The sequence below is a fragment of the Manis pentadactyla genome, unplaced genomic scaffold, assembly GCF_030020395.1.
Source record: "Manis pentadactyla isolate mManPen7 unplaced genomic scaffold, mManPen7.hap1 scaffold_296, whole genome shotgun sequence".
In the NCBI taxonomy this organism is placed as follows: domain Eukaryota; kingdom Metazoa; phylum Chordata; class Mammalia; order Pholidota; family Manidae; genus Manis; species Manis pentadactyla.
This window is the reverse complement of record NW_026644687.1, coordinates 14,524-33,627: the sequence shown is the minus strand read 5'-3', so window position 1 is coordinate 33,627 and position 19,104 is coordinate 14,524. Positions and strand designations below refer to the sequence as shown.

Here is a 19,104-nt window from a genome sequence, read left to right as displayed (position 1 = left end):
AAAATGGCATAAGGCATACTGGATAAGTAAACACTATGCTAAAAAAGGGAACATTTTTCCTTAGAAAAATATGAGAAAATTGGAGAGCTCTAGAGAAATTCAAACCAAAATAAATAAGTTAGAATATAAAACTTGCAGGGAGATACGGTAATGGGGTTTGTTTAAATTAAAAAGAAAACAATGTCAAGCCGGTTCTCCCACCGCCCGCGCGGCGGGCCGCAGCAGCTCGGGCGGCGGGAGGAGCGGCAGCGGCCAGGCGGCCCAGCTTCGCGAAGGCTCTTGGCGCGCCGCGGCCCGCAGGCACCCGGCACGCGCCCGCCGCGCCTCCACGATGCCCAAGAGGACGGTCAGCTCCGCCGAGGGCGCGGCGAAGGAGGAGCCCAAGACGAGGTCGGCCAGCTTGTCAGCTAAACCTGCTCCTGCAAAAAGTGGAAACGAAGCCAAAAAAGGCGGCAGGAAAGGATAAATCTTCAGACAAGAAAGTGCAAACAAAAGGGAAAAGGGGAGCAAAGGGAAAGCAGGCCGAAGTGGCTGACCAGGAAGCTAAAGAAGATTTACCCGCAGAAAACGGAGAAACTAAAAATGAGAGTCCAGCCTCTGATGAAGCAGGAGAGAAAGGAGCCAAGTCAGATTACTATCATATGCCATGTCTTATCAGTGGTCCCTGTCTCCCTTCTTGTACAATCCAGAGGAATATTTTTATCAACTATTTTGTAAATGGCAAGTTTTTTAGTAGCTCTAGAAACATTTTTAAGAAGGAGGGGATCCCACCTCATCCCATTTTTTAAGTGTAAATGCTTTTTTTTAAGAGGTGAAATTTGCTGGTTGTTTATTTTTTGGTACAACCAGAAAATAGTGGGGTATTGAATATGGGAGGCTTTGATTGTCTTGGGTGTCAGCTTAACATTCCATAATGGGGGTAGTTTTTATATTCTGTAATATAAACATAAACTAAATGGCAATTTGGAGTCAGTTGTGCATTTAATATATCTTGAACATTTTAAATTACTTCTACTCCTGTGTTATCTCTGGTAGGTTTCCTAAAGAAAACCACTCCTTGATCTTGGCTCTCCTGTGAGAATTGTGTGCACTGTGTAACATCTTTGGTCTTGGCAGTCCAGTTTTCCTAGTAACCTTGTTAATGTGCTGTGAAAGATTAAAAATCTGCATACGTAGTGCATATGATAAGAAGTTGTGAATTAGTGAAACTGATGTAACAGCATATCAATATTTGAAGATACGGTACTTGATATCCTATTAAGGAAAACTTGCCTCCAAAGTTTAAGCTGGAAAGTCACTGGAATAACTGTTGAGTGAAAAATCACAATTACATGATTTTCTAGATATTTGGTATGTACATTAAGAATTGTGTTCAAATTTAGATGTCTGTGTACTGACCCTCAAATAAAACCTCAATTCTAAAAGAAAAAAAAAAAAAAACAATGTCAAGTAGGACTTAACAATGTCCACACAAATAATGCTTCCGTATGTACTCATAATGACTAAACTGATTTATAGTGGCTTTTCCAGTCCAAAAATAAAGTATGACTTATCTATTAGGATTTTATTATGCCTCATTCCCACATTCCACCCACAAATTCATATGTTGAAGTCCTAACCACCAGTACCTCCAATGTGACTTTATTTGGAAATAGAGCCTTTTTAAAGATTTTAAACCAAATTAAAATAAGATGATTACGGTGGGTCCTAATCCAGTATGCCTGGTATTCTTACGCAAGAGAAAAACTTGGACATGGAGGCAGCTTGGAGGGGAGACAATGTGAAGAGAAAGGGAGAAGGTGCCCATCTACACGCCAAGGAGAAGGCTTTAGAACCTTCCTTCAGAGGTTAAAGAAATAATCCCGTCCAGTACCTTGATTCTGGACTTTTGGCTTTCAGAACTGTGAGAATATATTTCTGTTGTTTAAACCACTGTATCTATGGCGCTTTGTTATGATGACCTAGTAAACTAATACACAAGCCTGCAACAATCACTGCCTCAATCCCTTCCTCCAGAAAGCTTTTCCTCCTTCCTTGAATGAAAATAATCACTCCCGCTTCTGAAATCCAGTAACATTCAGATTATTATTTATGTTCAATTTTATTTCTCATTTTAAACTATAGGTTATTTGAAAGGGAAATCTGTGCTTGATTACTTTTTCTGTAAAGTGGGTAGAAGACACCTACCTCATAAGATTGTTATGAACAACAGATGAAGTAATTTAGTGAAAGCACACAGCACAGATTAAGTTTTTTCTCCCCCGTCCCTTTCTCTCTCTACTGGCTTGGGTAGTAACTCCAGACATTATAGTTTTAAAAATACAAAATCAAACAAATACATCTTTTTATACATGCTCTACAACATCTTTTTAATTAGCAGTAGGTTAAATATTGTACATTCTGATATAGGTAAAAAAATTAAAGAAATTAGAAAATAGGACATTAAGAAATAAAGATATTCTGGGCTATTTGATTCTGACTCAAGGGAATGTAACAGAACACTGTTAGAAGCACTGTACGCATCCACCCAATTTCTATGTGTTTGAGGGAATGTGTGTGCATATGCACACACCCAGTAGCAAGAAAAGGATGTGCTGGTATCTGTAAACCGCAGGAATATGTCCCTACTTATTCTGTCAAATCACCTCAAAATACATTCCGATTCTTCTACAATTAGGTTAATGCTGAGCAAACTATGCCACCTGTAAGGTCCTCAGTTTTTGCATCTTACAAATGAAGCCACAAGAAGGAACAGTTTTTAAGATCTCTTCAGACATGGAAATCTGTAATTTCCTGTCTCTGAGCTCTTCTGTCTTTCCCACATCTCTTCTGTACATGGTAGCTACCTAATTTAACAAAAAAATGGTAAATACCTGAGTACTACTGATGGATCGACATAAATTATATTAAATATCACTTACAGAAGAGCGTAATTGTGATGAGCTCACATAAGGGTATTTTTTTTAACACAGTTCTCCTCCCACAAATATGGGTGCCGTTATTATGTAAGTAAATATGGATCATCCGTCCCCCCTTAGTCTCATCAAACAAAACTAGAAGTATTAGTTGAGATTGTCCAAATTTCTGGAAAATGAATTCTAATAAAACTACCTATGAAGTAATAAGAATAAAATTCTTAAATAATGAATTTTATGAGAATTTTACATAAGTGGAATCCTGGTACATAAGTGGAATCCTGTTAAAAGGTAGAAATTAAATTCTTAGTGGATGGGTGTTAACAATAACACACGGTGAAAGTCTCAAATTTTCAATTACTGATTATCAAGTGAAAAACACTATGAACTGGGATAAATAAATGAAATAAGAATTAAGTCACTTTCATCCACCTTCTCTTAACTTTTAAATGTTTGATTTTAGTTGATGTTTTTAGGACTTAGGTGACTGGAATGTGTAAGTAGAAAGGATAAATAAAAAAGAAGATAACTACTATTTTATTTGAATTGGGGAAAACTTGTCTTCTTCTGTCCTGCAAGGTAAACAGACCAAAAATAGTGTATTGATGGAATGTCCATGAGGAACTGTTAAGTCAGACCTGCAGTTAAATTCTGGCTATGCGTCTTCTTGATCACTAGAGATTTTACTTACTCTCCAAGCTTCCCACGTAAATCAGGGTACTGTGAAAATTAGACTTAGGTACATATTCTAACACAGCATAGATAGCAACCCATGCAAGCTCCTTTTTCTCAATATAAATAAGATATCCATTACAAGGCAAAAAGATGAACAGTTTATTTTAGAATGTCCCACAGTATCACAACATGTTTTCACTGAAATTTTATCTGTAGTGAGATTTTATAGATGAGGTAGGAATTTCTCTAGCAAAACCAACACCTCTAACGTGCCCTATTTTTGTTATTGTTATCTAATCTAGTACTTTTTAGGTGAGTACCAAGGGTAAAACACTACTAAAATGAATAAGGAAATGTATAAGCATAAATTTTGTAGGAACTAGTCAAATATGAGGGCTTAATAAAAGATGAAGTTTCAATAGTTCATACTTTTTACAAATTCTGCACAGTTTATCTCCATTTGCACCATACGTATATACTACTGGCTGTAAGAAGACTCTGCTAACAAAGAAGCAAAGGACTGCCGTGCACTCACACTGCTTCGCTGGACTGGCGTGTGAGCTTCAGAATCTGCCTGTGCCTCCCGCTCAGCCCACCAGTCACCGCAGCAGCAAGTGTGGCTTGTTGTAGAATCACGGTGATCCTGCCCAGGAGGTCATTCTCGATCCCCGTGGCAGTTGTGACTCACACCTTCAGCTGTGTCCCCTTCCCTTTCTCTTTCTTGCCTAGCTCTTTCTCCTCCTTGTCCTTATGTTCCTGTTATTTTTACAAGTCTTGATTATTTTCTCAATTTCAGGATTTGGTTCATTTTCAAATTTGGAGTTAAAATCTGCCCCAGTATCACTTGTTGACCTAAATGGACTTGATTTTTTGTTTGGTCTTGCCTCAGATTTATCTAACTCAGTGGGACCTACACTATCTTCTGCTTTGTGTTTTTCCTCATTACTGTGACAACGGAGACTATTTCTAGATGTCTGATGATATAAGTTGTCATTGGCATCTATTCCCTTCCCATATTTTAATTCTGAACACACTTATGGGTTTTGTTTGTTTCCATGTAAAGTGTTCTTTTTGTGAAAAACATTATGCCTGTATTTATAATACTGGTAGCAAGGGTACAAAGAGTTGTGTTACATAACAGATTCTGCTTGAAGCAGAGGAAAGAAATATGAAAAGATAAAAGGAAAAAGACAAAAATATACACGCTCAATGTTTTAAAGTAAGACATACCAAACAATTCTACATAATGATTCTTTATAAAGAAAAACTAGAAACATGTCACGTTTGAATGGGAACAATGCTCTATTTTCTTTTTTTATCTAATTTTATGTTCTTACCACAGCAAAACTTATGATAACTACACTTAAAATCTTCAGAAATCATTTGTAATGAAGTTTTATGCAAAAGCAAAACAATCAAGTTTACTATTCACTGTTGTTATGTAAGAAGAATTAAAGAAGTCAACATATATTACTACCTGGTAAAAATAAAAGTTGAGTTTACTGCATTAACATTAATGAAAGGGATCAAATGTTTGTGACCAGATAAAGGCAGAAGTTGATTTTACTTCTGAGCTTAAAAATGAAAAAAAAAAAAAAAAAAAAAGATGTACACTTACTGAAGGCCTAGAATATGCATCCTTTGAAAACTGTTTTTCTAAAGCATGGAGTTTTTCTTCTATGACAGAATCTCGAGGAAGAGCTTGGTGAGTCCTAGAAAATAAACAACCACAGACTCTTTACTAGTCAAACTTCAAATTTCACTGTTTTTACTATATTAAAATATAGGAAAGAAAGAAAACACAATGTATTTATTAACACTCTATTTTAAATTTTCTAAAACTTACAAACTTTATAAAAATAGGACATGACTATTTATATTATAAAATGACCCTCTACAGAGGATTCACTGCAGGACTCTCTTGAATTAGGAGTAAACAAGTAAATTTTGGTTTACATTAACATTTTGAAAAAACATGCATCTAATCTATTTGTATGGAATTGTGTAAGATCTGAATTAAACATCAGTGTTTTTAAAACATGTAATAATTCCATATAATCCATGTGCTTCTCAAGCTTCTCAGAAAGTTCAAGTTCTTAGTGGTGACATAATCTGTCACTTCAAGTCTGTGGTCATCTGTGTGACCTACAAGGCCCTGCACATCACTATTCAACCTAATTATGCCAGAGTCTACCTTTATTGAGGCAATTAAATTCACTCTTACCCACACATGAAAGATTCACCCTTGCCTCTACATCTCTGCTAGGGGTTCTCTTTCTGGAAATGTCCTTCTTCCCTTTAACATCTAGATCTGATTCTTAAAGTTTAAAAATTTACACTTGAACTGAGAGAGAAGATAAGTTCAATCTCTTCTATTAAGTCTTCTCCAAATACTTCAACCCATATAGACTCACATTAGAAAAAAAGAGCAAGTAAACCTCTAAAATCATTAGGACTGCAAACTAAAGAATTTTGATCCTTGTGAAAATTGCAAAGCGTTCAGTTTTGTTTTCAATATATGTTTAGATCAAGAAAAATCAGGAAGGGAAGGAGCCACTACTGGGATCAGATAGCAACTATGAATAGATATCAAAAGAAAGACAAATTCTTCAATCACTTCTTTCTTCATCAAGGAAAATTCTGAAGGATTTAAGGAACAAGGACTTAGAAGGAAAAGAGACGGAATGTAGTTTAGAAGCTCATGAGTGTTCCTTTAAAGGAATTCAACTACATATTCTCACATTACATTAACACTGACACAAATATAGACTTTAATTGAGAAGCACTAATGGTAATTTTTGAAGATTAATATAAAGGAAAAAAGTGTGATAAATTTTAAATAGTAAATATCTTCATGTCCAACATTATATGTAGGTACCAGACTTTGACAGTAATCATTAACATGATCCCAAACTTCATAAGCACACAGAAGAGGAAGTAACATTATAAAAAAGTAATCTAAATTCATCTTGGAAGAAATGAGTGAAACAAAATTATAAATAGTTTTAATTATTGTTACTAGTTCTGATTTTATTTTGCATTGCATGACAGTGATTATAAGAAAAGACATAGCTTGTAAAGAGACAGAAAAACAACACAAAATCTCAGAGGCTCTGCTAAAGTAACATGGTGGGGAGGAGAGGTGGTTCTGGTTCTAGGTACAGTGGAGTGAACACTTCCAATCCTGTATCTCACAAATGCATGGAGCAGCTATTTGAGGACTGTGAAGAGTAAATATTTTAGACTAGGAAAGAATACCAGAATGTGAAGTATGAGCAAACAGGTGGCGAATGTCCTCTGGTATTTTTTGGCCTGAACACAGACAGCACTGCTGGAAATCTGAAAGTGAGTGTTAGCACCAAGGGAGAGAGCTCCAAGGAATCCATAAAGTTGAGTAAGGAGAAGTGGCACTTACAATACAAAGTGCAAAAATCCCTTCTTTTTTCCTCTCTGATTGGTAGAGCTGTGATCGTTAGGAGGCAGAGCAAAAGTAGCCGCCGCTCCCCCCACTGCCCCCACATCCCCTTTCTGCCCTCTGCTGCTTGCTTGGCTGCAGGGCTGTGTGCAATTGCTGAAGTGCACGGGATAGGGTAACTAAAGCTCCGATTTGATTCGAAGTACCAAAAGCCGAAGCCCTAGGGAAACGAAGCATCAGGGAGACGGCAAAAAGGGAGAAGCTCAAGAAAGGAACCTTACGGAGTTGGTTACAAACCTCTGGACTCACCCTTGGGCTGAGCATGTATGGATCTGATCCTAATCAGAGTACCAAAGACTCTTGAGAACTGAGCCAACACACAGAGGGCGGCTCTCGTGCCGCCGGCTGTCACCGGGAAGGAGCACAGCCAGATCCAAAGAGCGCTGTCAAGGTTTTGAAAACAGAACTGATGTTGGAACCACAGATCTCAGATAGCAAGTTAGAACTTGAGACCTGAACCTGTCCGGACCACCCCTCTGCTAAAACAAAGATATCTACATTTCCCACAGCATTTAACCAAGACCCCTCTCGTGACATAATATTCAAAAGTTCAAGAATACAATCCAAAATTGTATACAAAAACCCAGGAACATCTCAACTCCCACGGCAAAAGACAAGCAACAGACCACAAACTTAACACGATTATGCGATTATGTCAGTTTCTATGGGTCAACCAGTTCCTTCATTATAATGGATAGCGTATTTCCGTGTAATAGCTTACCTCATATACGATACATCGTTTTCTAAGTCAAAATTTCTCTTTTTAATTCTTCCAACTCTTTTTCTGACTCCAAAGCTCGCACTCCCATAACTTGGTCAACAGTAATACCAGTTGTTTTTAGTTTCTTCTGTAAAGTAAGTTTCTCTTTATCAGCTCTGTGAGACAGAATCATGAAAATACACCATTCATTGTTTGGCATATTCAATTTATTAAACTGCTGCTTACTCACAACAAGACCAATATGCAAAAAATTGGGTCCTTCTGTATTTGCTATGAGCTAACATATTTCAAAATTTTACAAAACTCCATTTATAAGTTGTTAAGATATATTTAAAACACATTTTAAAGAAAAAAATGAATCATAGATAATATATAATTAAAGCTAAGAAATTTCTCATACTATCAAGTATAATAAAACAATTTAACTTCCAAGTCAATTAAAGACTTTATACATAGGCTTACATTAAATAAACTCACTTAGCAAAAAGATCCTTCAAAGTATTCAACTGCTTTGTTAGAGTACAGACTTCCCCCTCTTTCTCTTTTAACTTGTTTCAAATTCCCTCTATTTTGGCTTGCCATTTTTTACCTTCTTCCCACCTAATTAATTCTTCTCTAGCACTCTGTAAACAATAACAAAGGAGGGAGAAAATTACCAATATTATTTTCATTTTAAATCTATCAACTATAATTTACTAGACAATGGTAAACCAACACTTCCTAGAGAATATGTAAATATATTCATTTTGCTATGGAACTTAGCTTAAGGATTCTGTATTTTATAACTTGATAGAAGAAATTCTGGGGAACAGATCACACTAACATTAATGCCCTTAGGAATCTCTAAATAAAGGTTCTAATACAGGCGATCATGACTAAAGTAAGCTTCAGACAAAGAATAGGTATGTATAGATAAACCAGTTTTGTCACCATATAGCATCACAGCCCCTTCAAATCTCAATGAGCATTACTTCTCTTATTCAACAGATATTTGTTTAGTACTAACCATATGTCAGGTACTACTCTAGGCACCAGGAACAGAAGCAATGAATAAACCAGACAGAAACCCCTATCTACATGGATATTACAGTCTAGTTTTTGTTGGTTGGATGAGCAGAAGGAAGTAAAATATAGACAAAAAACAAGAAAATTAATTTTGGTATGTTTGCTGGTGGTAAGTGCTAAACAAACAAAGCAGAGAAGGGAATTAGTAGGTGTAGTGGTCCCAGTTCATTGTAATTGAGATGAAGTCACCAAGAAAAATCCATATAACGCAGAACAGTCCCATGTGCTGAACCTTCAAATGTTCTCCTGGACATTCATGTAACTAAAAAGTCTGTTCAGTTATCTGAGCAAATAACTTATCTTCATTCCACAAACCAATTTTTTAATGGCTTACTATATACTGCATTTTCAAGGAATGAAACAGCCTTATAGAAGGAAAGACTGTCGAGATCATTTTGCTAAAAACCATACCAACCACTGCATACCATTTTGGAGATGAAATTACAACTGGCAATGGCATTGTGACACACTAGCTGCCAGCAGCGTGCATTCGTGTCAGTCTGCACTGCAGCTCTGAATTCACATGATCATGCATAAAGGTACATGCACATGCCTACTTCATTGTGTTTTCTAGTGTAGTATGCCACAGCATTTTCATGCAGAAATAAGAAAAAACATATGAGTATATTTATTATTTTTACAAGTTATTTTCCTTTTATTTTTCTCTTATTTCATTAAGGTTATTTCAAACAATATTTTTGAAATTATGCATGTAATGTTTATATTAACCATGAATTTCATGGGGAATAGGAAAGAGGATATTATGAAACACTGTATTTACTCTAAATAAGGCAATGTCGGGGCTGAAAGGGTTAAAAGCCAGAGCTTAAAGTCATTTGCCCAACTCAAATAACTTGCCCTATCAAAACTATCTTCTCCAATTCTGGCCAACTTTTTGACCTTATTTATTTAGTTCAGCTAACAAGTAGCCTTTAAAAATATATAAAAACTTAAGTGTTTGAAAGTTATTAACTTCTTTTTTCCCAAAATATACAAAAGGAATTTTATGAACTTCCAGAAATGTAACTATTAATTGGGGTCATAAGGTATGTAAGTAAATATTCTGTGGCATGGAATGCTTTGCAGGGGGTGGGCAATTCTGTCTCATCTGACATTGCCGTCTGCAGAAAGACTGATGGAAGCAAGGCTGAAATAATTTTAAAATGAACAATAAGAAATAACAGGCAAATGTCAAAGATCTGTTATAGACTGGGGAAGAGAAAGGGAGAAGGGGAATGGAGAGAAGTTCTCTTCTCATATTTTCTGTACCAATAGCCTCCTCCATAGAGATATTAAAATGTTATTGTATTTAAAATTTTTCATTCATTCGAAAAATACTGAACATCTACTACATGCCAGGCACTAAGGATACAAAAATAAACAAAACAGGTAAGTTTCCTGCCGTCAAAGATTTTGTCCAAAAGATGAATACGTAAATAAGTAAATGTTAGTATGTGAGACAGTAATCAAGACTATGGAAAAAGTATAGAAGCATAAGAAAAAGGAATGCAGGGCCTGGGGGTGGGTTTTTTTAAATCTCATGTAGACAGGCTACAAATATTGTTTACAGAGAAAAAAGTTGGTGAAATTTCAATATGAAAGCATCTTTGAGTATAGAAACATTCATAAATTAGAAATGCCCAGCACCTTAAAAACTGCATATTCTTACTAGATTCCTATATACAGAATTTAATTTTAGTATTGTTCTTTGTGTTCTTTTTTCTAATTAGTAATAATACTGTACAGTGATATGGATTTGATGGCCTACAAAAGACTTTCACATTATTTCATTTGACTGTCAAAATGATTTTGAGAAGTTGGCAATGCAAATGGTATTATTTTTATTTTAAGGAGAAATACACTGAAGTACAGAAGTCAGGAGTCCAGGCAAGGCCACAACGCTATTGAGGTATTCTGATAGCCATCGGGTTAGGAATTGCTGTCCGACAATGAGGCCTATGTCCGACTAGGGAGGCAGTGAAGAAAGCAATCGGGATGAGTAAGGACACCTCGGCTCGAAATGGACCCCAACTACTCCCACCCCACTGGTGGCTCCTGCACCTGTGCTGGCTCCTGCAAATGCAAAGAGTGCAAATGCACCTCCTGCAAGAAGAGCTGCTGTTCCTGCTGTCCTGCGGGTTGTGCCAACTGTGCCCAGGGCGGCATCTGCAACGGGGTGTCAGACAAGTGCAGCTGCTGTGCCTGACGCGGGGGAGAGCCTGCTCCCCATGAGAACAGAGCAGCGTGAATCAGCCTGTATTGTAAGAATATTTTAGTGCACACCAACCTGTTTTCTACATTACAGTTTGTATGAAATAGTGAATCATAATAAATGTTGTTGACTATAAAAAAAAAAAAAGAGTAAGGACATTGTGATCTTGCAATTTTCACCAGCAAAGTCTGTGACAGCAATGTGTTGGGGTTCTACTTAAATAAATGTGAGCATTTTAATCAAAATTATACTGACCTTGATCAATTTTCATAGGGAAAGGATATTTTGAATATAGTCTATTATGACATTTTAATCCCTTTATCTGTTTATTCTTCATTGCCATTAAAGATAGTTAATTTTCTTTTCTATTTCATGTTTATTTTAGATATTAAATATTTTATGGGTAAATTTTAGGATCAATTCTTTTCTTAACCATAGATCCTCCACTGCAATTTTCTTCAGGGGCAAACATTACTATTAACACCAATATTTTCCAGGTCACTTTTGGTATTCACTACAAGATAAATATTTTGTTTATTATTTACAACAAATTTAATTGTATGAAGTTTAGCTAATTTTAGGGTTTTGGGGAGCTGATTATTTTTATCAGCAATATCTTTTAGAAACAGTTTGTTTATATGAAAATTTTTTTCTCACATTATAGAATCAATCAATGAGTGGGTTGATTATTATTATTGCAAAATCTGTATATATTCCAAATCATTTTGTTACCCTGAAATAACAGACCAGTTTATTGAAGGATAAAAAGGACACATTTTTTAAAAAAAGGACACATTTGGGTCAAGGTAGAAGACTAAAAATGCCCAGCTTTCTTTCTCAAAGATTGAAAGCACCAATCTATGTGAACAATTACGTTGGGGAGAAGTTCGATATGTAAGGTATGAAGGTTTGGAGGTGCTGTGATGTCAGGGAGAGGACACGGACATACTGTAGTATCTCTGAATGACAGTTGTGTTATAGGTACCTCCTCAAGTAGACTGAATTCCTAAAGGACAGAAATTTATCTTAGACTTCTCTACATTATCCAGTACCAGGTATAGTATGTAGTAGGTCCTCAAAAATTATCTGCTTATCAATTACACGTTTAACTTAGTCTTTCACTACCTTAAACATATTAATCAATATGTTTCCTCACATACCTTTTCTTTTATAGGTTTTAGTTCTACTTTATCCACCTTTCTTTCCAGTAGACTTTCTAGATTTTTAATTTTCTTTTGGAGTTCTTCAATTAGACTTTGTTTATTATCTATCACAGGTTTGCCCTGAAATATAATATGTATTTTTATACCTTAAGTAAAAAAAAAAAATTAAACAAAATACACAATAAATATGCCAGTTATAGAAGCTTGCTGAGGCTACAGCTAAACCATACTTCCTAAATGACACTATTGATATATAAATATAGCATGATAGCTGCTTCTGCGTTTTAAAGATGCTACTCTGAAGCTACAAATATAATAGAGGTCAAAAAAGAATGAGCTACCTTAATCAAAGTGACTTAAAAGCTAATTTCAGCAAATACTATAAATAAAATTAAGAAATGGAATAAACTACCACCTATGTATTTTCAATCAGACATGATCACAATTAAACACAAAAGTACCTGTAATCCACTGGTCAGTCTCTTAATTTGCCTTTTCAGTTCATCATTCTCTTGATCAATTCCATCTTTCTCTGTAAGCATTTTATTATAGACTTTTTGTTTTTTTGTCAGTTCATTGGTTAAGTCATTCAAATTATCAGTGAATTTTCTCTGTTTTTACTTGCTTTAAGGGCTTCTTTCAATTTTAAAAGATTTTCACTTAAGTCTTCAATTTGTGACTAATGAAAGATAAATATTTAATTTATGAATCTTCAAATATCAAGGATAAAAGCAATATAATACAGAACATATACCATTAATACTTTCAATTCAAGAATGTTTCAATCTAATTTTTTTAAGAACACAAGGAAAAAACTGCACATGTTATATATATTTTTCCATCTTCATTTCAAATGAACCAAGTCTACTTGAAGTAAACAAAACAAGAAACAGGCTAAAGCAATTCATCTTCAACAAATAATCAGAAACAAAATTTTACCAAATTAGCAAATGTTTCATTATGCCTGATTTAATTTTTAGTAAAGAAACAAGTACATTTCGGTGTACAAGGCAATGTTTTACACACTACAAAGCATAAGAGTGGCATTAAACAAAATGTCTGACTTGAAGTAGTTTCTAACCTACTTTTCAAAGACAAGAACTTGCAATGCTGAACAGTATACATAAGCCACTAGAAAGGAGTTGTTAGTTGTCCTATACAGTAAAGTGAAGGGAATGATAGCACTTAAAATATATGTTGTTGCATAAATTATTACCGGCCTAAAGCATTACTAATAACACTCAAGGGAAATTAGTAGTATTATAATGTAGTTAGAAGAAAAACATAAATTGTCCTGGAGAAGTCAGAAAAAAACTTCAAGAAAAAGGACCTGAGAAATATGAAGAATTCAACAGAAGACATTTCAGGCAAAGAGAAAGGTGTTAGAGACATCAACAAAGGGCTATTTGTATTAACATATTATTAAGTAAATAGAGTTTTCCTGTCAACTATGCTCATAAGCTTGATGGGTACAATGCAAGACTTAAAAAATCTAAGTAAAACCCAGTCTCTAGACAGTTTAATGGTGCTGAAAGGCATGTACAAAGAAAATAAGAGCAAATGAAAATTATAAATAAAATAAAACATATAGAAAGCAAATTTTTTATTTCCTGCATAATATATGAAACTTTGTGTAAACAAATTTGAAAATCATTATGAAATACACGTTTTATAAAAAAACATTTTAATCGCCAAATCTAATGATCAGGTTAGAAAATTATAAAATGCATTGCCAAAAAGTAAAGAACTTCCAAAAAAAAAGGCTTTAGAGTCACCAATATGTCAAGAGCTACATGATTTCCATAAACTATTTTGGGGTGGGGGGAAAGGAAAGCTAATTAACATTATGGGCAAGCAAAAATTAGAAAATTCTGATAAGACTAAAGAAATAAAAAACTACACATCTATCTCACTTTTTAACATATAAGTAAAAATCCTATATATGTTTCTTAAATTTAATTCTATTAGGAAGAGTAGCTTATCATGGCCTATCCTTTGCTAATCTTCAAGGTGATAATCAGTGCCTAAATTCAATAAAGATAGCTATTGTTCAAAAGTGTGTGAATATGTGTGTATCTCTCTACCAATAATTCATCAGAATATTCATTATCAGAATTATTACATATCAAAGGGGATTCTCTGCATGGTAATTGTCAGAAATTTTGTTATAGTAATGCCTGTGCTCACCTTTAGCTCTTTAGTATGTCAATCAACAATTTGTTGAACATTAAGATTTGCCTCTTTCTGAGAAGTTGCAAAAATAATACGTTCCTCAGCTGCCACTGTCATTTCTGCCCGGAGTTCCAAAAGTGCTCGACTAAGTGCCTAAAAATTACAACATACATACATTAAAAAAAAAAAGTTGGTATTTTATATGAGCAATATGTAATACAAAAAAACAACTCATGCTTTATTACTTTTAACTATTTTCCTAAAATACCATGTGCTTAATCAGGTGTAACTTACAAACCACCCAACCCTTTCAAATGAATCTCCTTTACTAATTGCACTCAATTCTTTCCAAATTGAATGTGACAGTTCAAGATCTTGATAATAGTAACTCAGCATCAAATCAAACAATTTGCAATTCAGAAAACAGGTATGTTTTATTTACAAATATCCAAGTTTAACTATTTATCAGAATTTCTCAGTATAATTGAATTTAAGTAGACAATGAAAGTTATAGGATTGGAAAAGGCTTAAAATTTGCCAATAAACATGAGCCAGCACAGAGAAAATAGAAGCACTTCTTAAAACAATTGTGTATATTAACACTGAGAGAAATTTAAAAAACTAATAAATCAGAAATGCCACTGACAAACTCCTCATCAAACTATCTCTGTGACTTGCTTCTTAAATCTTTCCTTCCCACTGTCCTATCTCCCTCTTAATACCCCAAATTGCTCAAAATTGTTCAATTATTCAGATTGTTCAAAATAGCCGTAGTATCGTAAGACCTCAGTAGAAAAGAGGGGAAAGATAGAGTTAAGATTTTCCCTTATTTCCTACAGACAACCCACAAATCAGACTGATGACAACACAAAAAGGTAAATTGGACTACACATTTAAAATCACCACCAATAGGGCTATTTAAACTAATTATCTTGAGACCTCGCTTGACAGCATGAAGTAAGACTCATACTTTTCATTAAAGCAGACAGATACACTATCATCTGTTTCATGTCTTCTCTTAAGAGCCATCTCCCACACGTTATTTCCAAAATGTTGTTAGTTTTCTAATGTTACTTACTTTTTGCTGTTTCTCTTTCAAGGCTAACTCTTGAGTCGATCTACCAGATTTCGCATTGTGGTTGTTGGAGCTCTGGGATTTGCTTCTTTTTGAGCCTGAAGTTCAGATTTTAAACTCTGTGACTCCTTTTGTGACTGGGACAGAAGACACCTTAAGTCCTCTACTGCTCCTTTCACTTTTTTCACTTCCTCTGCACGGTTTTCTTGGAGCCTAATAGAAGAAAACATTTGGATCTGATAGACTGGTTCCTCCAATTAACACTTTGACTGATATAAATTTTATGAAGAGCAAATGCTTGGTCCTAAATATTCTTCCAAACTAAGTCTTGATCCAAATCCAAAAGAACAATTCATTATTCACTTAGCTTTCTTAAACTTACATAAAATAACTTTTTTTCCCTCTAGTTTCTGTCTCCTATTTTTTGGCAATAATTGCATCAAGTAATTTTGTGACTCTAGACAAACAACACAGAGAATGAACAAAACATAGCACTTTAACTACTGCCTCCAGCAAGACGTGACTTCCTCTACATCATGGTTTCTCAACCCCAAAACTATTGTCATTTTTGACTGGATAATTCTTTGTGGGGAGGGCTGTCCTGTGCACTGACAGGTTTAGCAGCCTCCCTTGCTTCTACCCATGTGCCAGCAGCACCCCCTAGTGGTGACCATCAAAAATGTTTCCAGACATTGCCAGAGGTCCCCAGGGGAGGAGTGCAAAACTCCCTCTTGAGAACTACCACCCCATAGGGCCGTGATGCAGACAAAACGTAAACTCCCGCAGAAGTCACATGAATTACTAGTTTGCTTATGGTCCCAAAGTCATTAGAATTTTATCTATAAGTAATAGATGTCTCTATACATATGGAAATGGATATATTATCAGCTTTAGTTAGTAAGTCTGATACATTGAATTATATCCAGTTCACTGTGTATATAGACACTACATTAATAAGGTTATCAATATGGAGATTCTGAGACTTGTTGCTTACAGTGAAAACGTGTCACTTTAATCATCCAATTGGAAAATATAAGGTTTTACTAAATAAAACACAGATCTATAATTTCCAAAGACACATTACAATATGCATACCAATGTGCACACAGAGAATAAAAGTATGATTTTAGGCTAAAATGATCTGGTGAAGTATAAAACAACTACTCAAGTATTTCATGTGGCAATAATTATACATAGCAGGCAATTTCAAAAGATGATTTTTTTTACCTCCAGGAATTAAATTCAAAAGCACAAGCAACTTCTATACTCCAAAACATGACAGAAACTTACGGTACCAAAAGTAACATCTCAGGTATACAGTTAAACAGAATGGGGAAAACTAGATTAAAAAGATAGTATGTTACTGCTAATCCCCTTTTCTTTTAGAAAGTAATTTCTTAGAAGGGGCAGCTTCTTAATAAAGCAAAAATAGTGTTAATTTTGTCTGAGGCATCTTGGGTAAATAATTAAAGGTTCTAATAAGAGCTTCAGAGCTGGAATGGAATTATACAGTCAAGTAGTACCACTTTCTCATTTTTTCAGATAAGAAATAAAAGCTCAGAGAGAGAGTTCTACAAAGACTACATAATACATAACTATAAGCCTACTTTAGGTTTACAATCTGCATTCTGATAAATTCAATGTTGAGAATCTCTAATACAAAGAATGGCTGCTGTGATTTTTACTGGCACATGGTTAATAAAAAAATAGTTGATTTTTCATTCAACAAGTATTTGTTGAACCTCTGTTGTGTGTCAGAACTGTTAAAAGTTGTAGACTATAGTTTTACATTTATATGTTGCCTTATAATTTGCAAAGTATTTTTTCATATACAGTATCATTTGACCTTCATATAACCCCTCTGAAAGACCCAGGGTATGTACCATCATTTCCATTTTACAGATGATGAAGCAAAAGTTTAAATATGTTAAAAACAAAATTCTAGACAAGAATGTAGGTTGATTTTTTAGTTAGATTGACTAGGTTTAAATCATGGCTTACAACCCTGCCCTTAGGCATTTTACTGAGCCTTTCTGTGGCCTAGTTACCTATGTGAAAAATGGGGAGAATAAAATCTATTTAAGCAGTCCTGAGGATAAAATGAAATAATATACATCAACTTTTTAGATCAGTGCACAACACAGCAAATGTATGCATTTATCCTCATTATATCATTATTACCATTTGTCTATTTTTATATTTCTAATACTTACCATAATTTGATATTTTCAAATCTCTGACTTTTAATTCAGTGATTTCTTTTTGTCTCTCTAAATCTTGAAATACTTTTTTTAGTTTGATCAAATTGAGGAGAGAGAGTCATCTTGTTCTGCTACCATCTGTTCCATCTCAGCCAGGCGAATAAAATGCTTGTTAGTAGGAACTGGAGTAGGAGACTGTTTTATTAAATCCTGTAAAATATGAGTAAGTTAGCCACGAGCATATAAAATTCAATGCCATACATACTCCATCATTTTGATTTGGTTCCCTCAAATGATCAAAATATAGTATCTAATCTAAAATTTACTGATTTAATGGGCAATGAAGGCTTAAAGAAGACAGGACACAGAGATCTCATTCTTTGTATTCCCAAAGTACCTCAATGTAGTGGAGGATCAACAAGTGTTGACTGAATTAATGAGTTAAAACTCCACGATGCTAATGTTTGCATGTCTGGAGATGAAAGATAGGCCATTTCACACATAAAGAAGGCAAGGATTTAAAGAGGCAAATGTAACCTGAATTTAGAACAGAAAAAGCAGTTAGATGTAGGTAAACATATAATGAGCAGAATTTGAAAAGGTAGAATGGGGTCAGATCTTGGAAGCCTCTGAGTACATGGCTAAGGTACATGATTTTGTAGGCAGCAGTGAGCTAATAAAGGTTGTAGATATAGGGAAAAGAATGACAAGAGTTGTGTTTTGTAGATTATTCCAGCAACAAAAGGTAGGTGGCTTCTACTACAAAAACAAAAAACAAAATACCCAAGAGTGTTAAATTTTCTATTATATGGTCTCAAAAATCAATAAAGAATTGAATAAAGTTATTAGATCTTACCTGAGCTGTTTGTTTGAATTTACTGAGTGAACTATCAGCCTGTAGTTCTAGTTTATGATGAAGAATATGAAGGTCTTCCTCGTGCTTCTTAACAATTTCTCTTTGCTCCTGTTTTACAGCAAATGAAAACTGTTACCTTAAATTAAGATTTAAATATAGTCACATTCTGAAGATCTTAAATATTTTATTATCTTTAATCTTCCAAGATTCCTATGATTGGAAAGGAACAATTATCTGCCTGTATACATTTACACCAGTATGCATTTCCTCTAGCACATGTTCAAGTTGACAACCTTGATCATGATTTACTTTTAATACTAGAATAATACCAATCGTCTTTTAACTTATTTCTAAAAAATGTTTTAAATGTTTTTTCCCCTTCCCCCCACAAAGTTCTAGCAAATCTGATTTACACTGATGACTAGTGTGATAGATTTCCTTCTTATCTTTGCCTGTCTTTACCTATAAACTCAATTTGATATTTTTCAAAATTATATGGTCTCACCAAGACGGCTTTCCTGGTTTAGTCAGTCCATAAGAGAAAGATACACATACACAAACTGCCAGTTTTACT

General features: G+C 34.6%; 1 protein-coding gene and 2 pseudogenes across 3 annotated transcripts in view; 2 read left to right on the top strand and 1 right to left on the bottom strand.

Moving 5' to 3' along the window:
• Nucleotides 1–12,693, top strand: part of LOC130682338 (metallothionein-1A-like) — a 64,946-nt gene extending 52,253 nt beyond the window's left edge. For all 3 annotated transcript variants that reach the window (XM_057496720.1, XM_057496722.1, XM_057496721.1), the window contains one exon: nucleotides 10,703–12,693. In XM_057496720.1, the coding sequence (XP_057352703.1) occupies nucleotides 10,872–11,057 (186 nt within the window). In that variant the 5' untranslated portion in view covers nucleotides 10,703–10,871 and the 3' untranslated portion in view covers nucleotides 11,058–12,693. The remainder of the gene's footprint in view (nucleotides 1–10,702) is intronic.
• The window catches only part of LOC130682340 (centrosomal protein of 290 kDa-like), a 35,895-nt pseudogene that overhangs the window by 9,965 nt on the left and 6,826 nt on the right, over nucleotides 1–19,104 (bottom strand).
• On the top strand, nucleotides 83–968 carry LOC118930745 (non-histone chromosomal protein HMG-14-like; annotated as a pseudogene).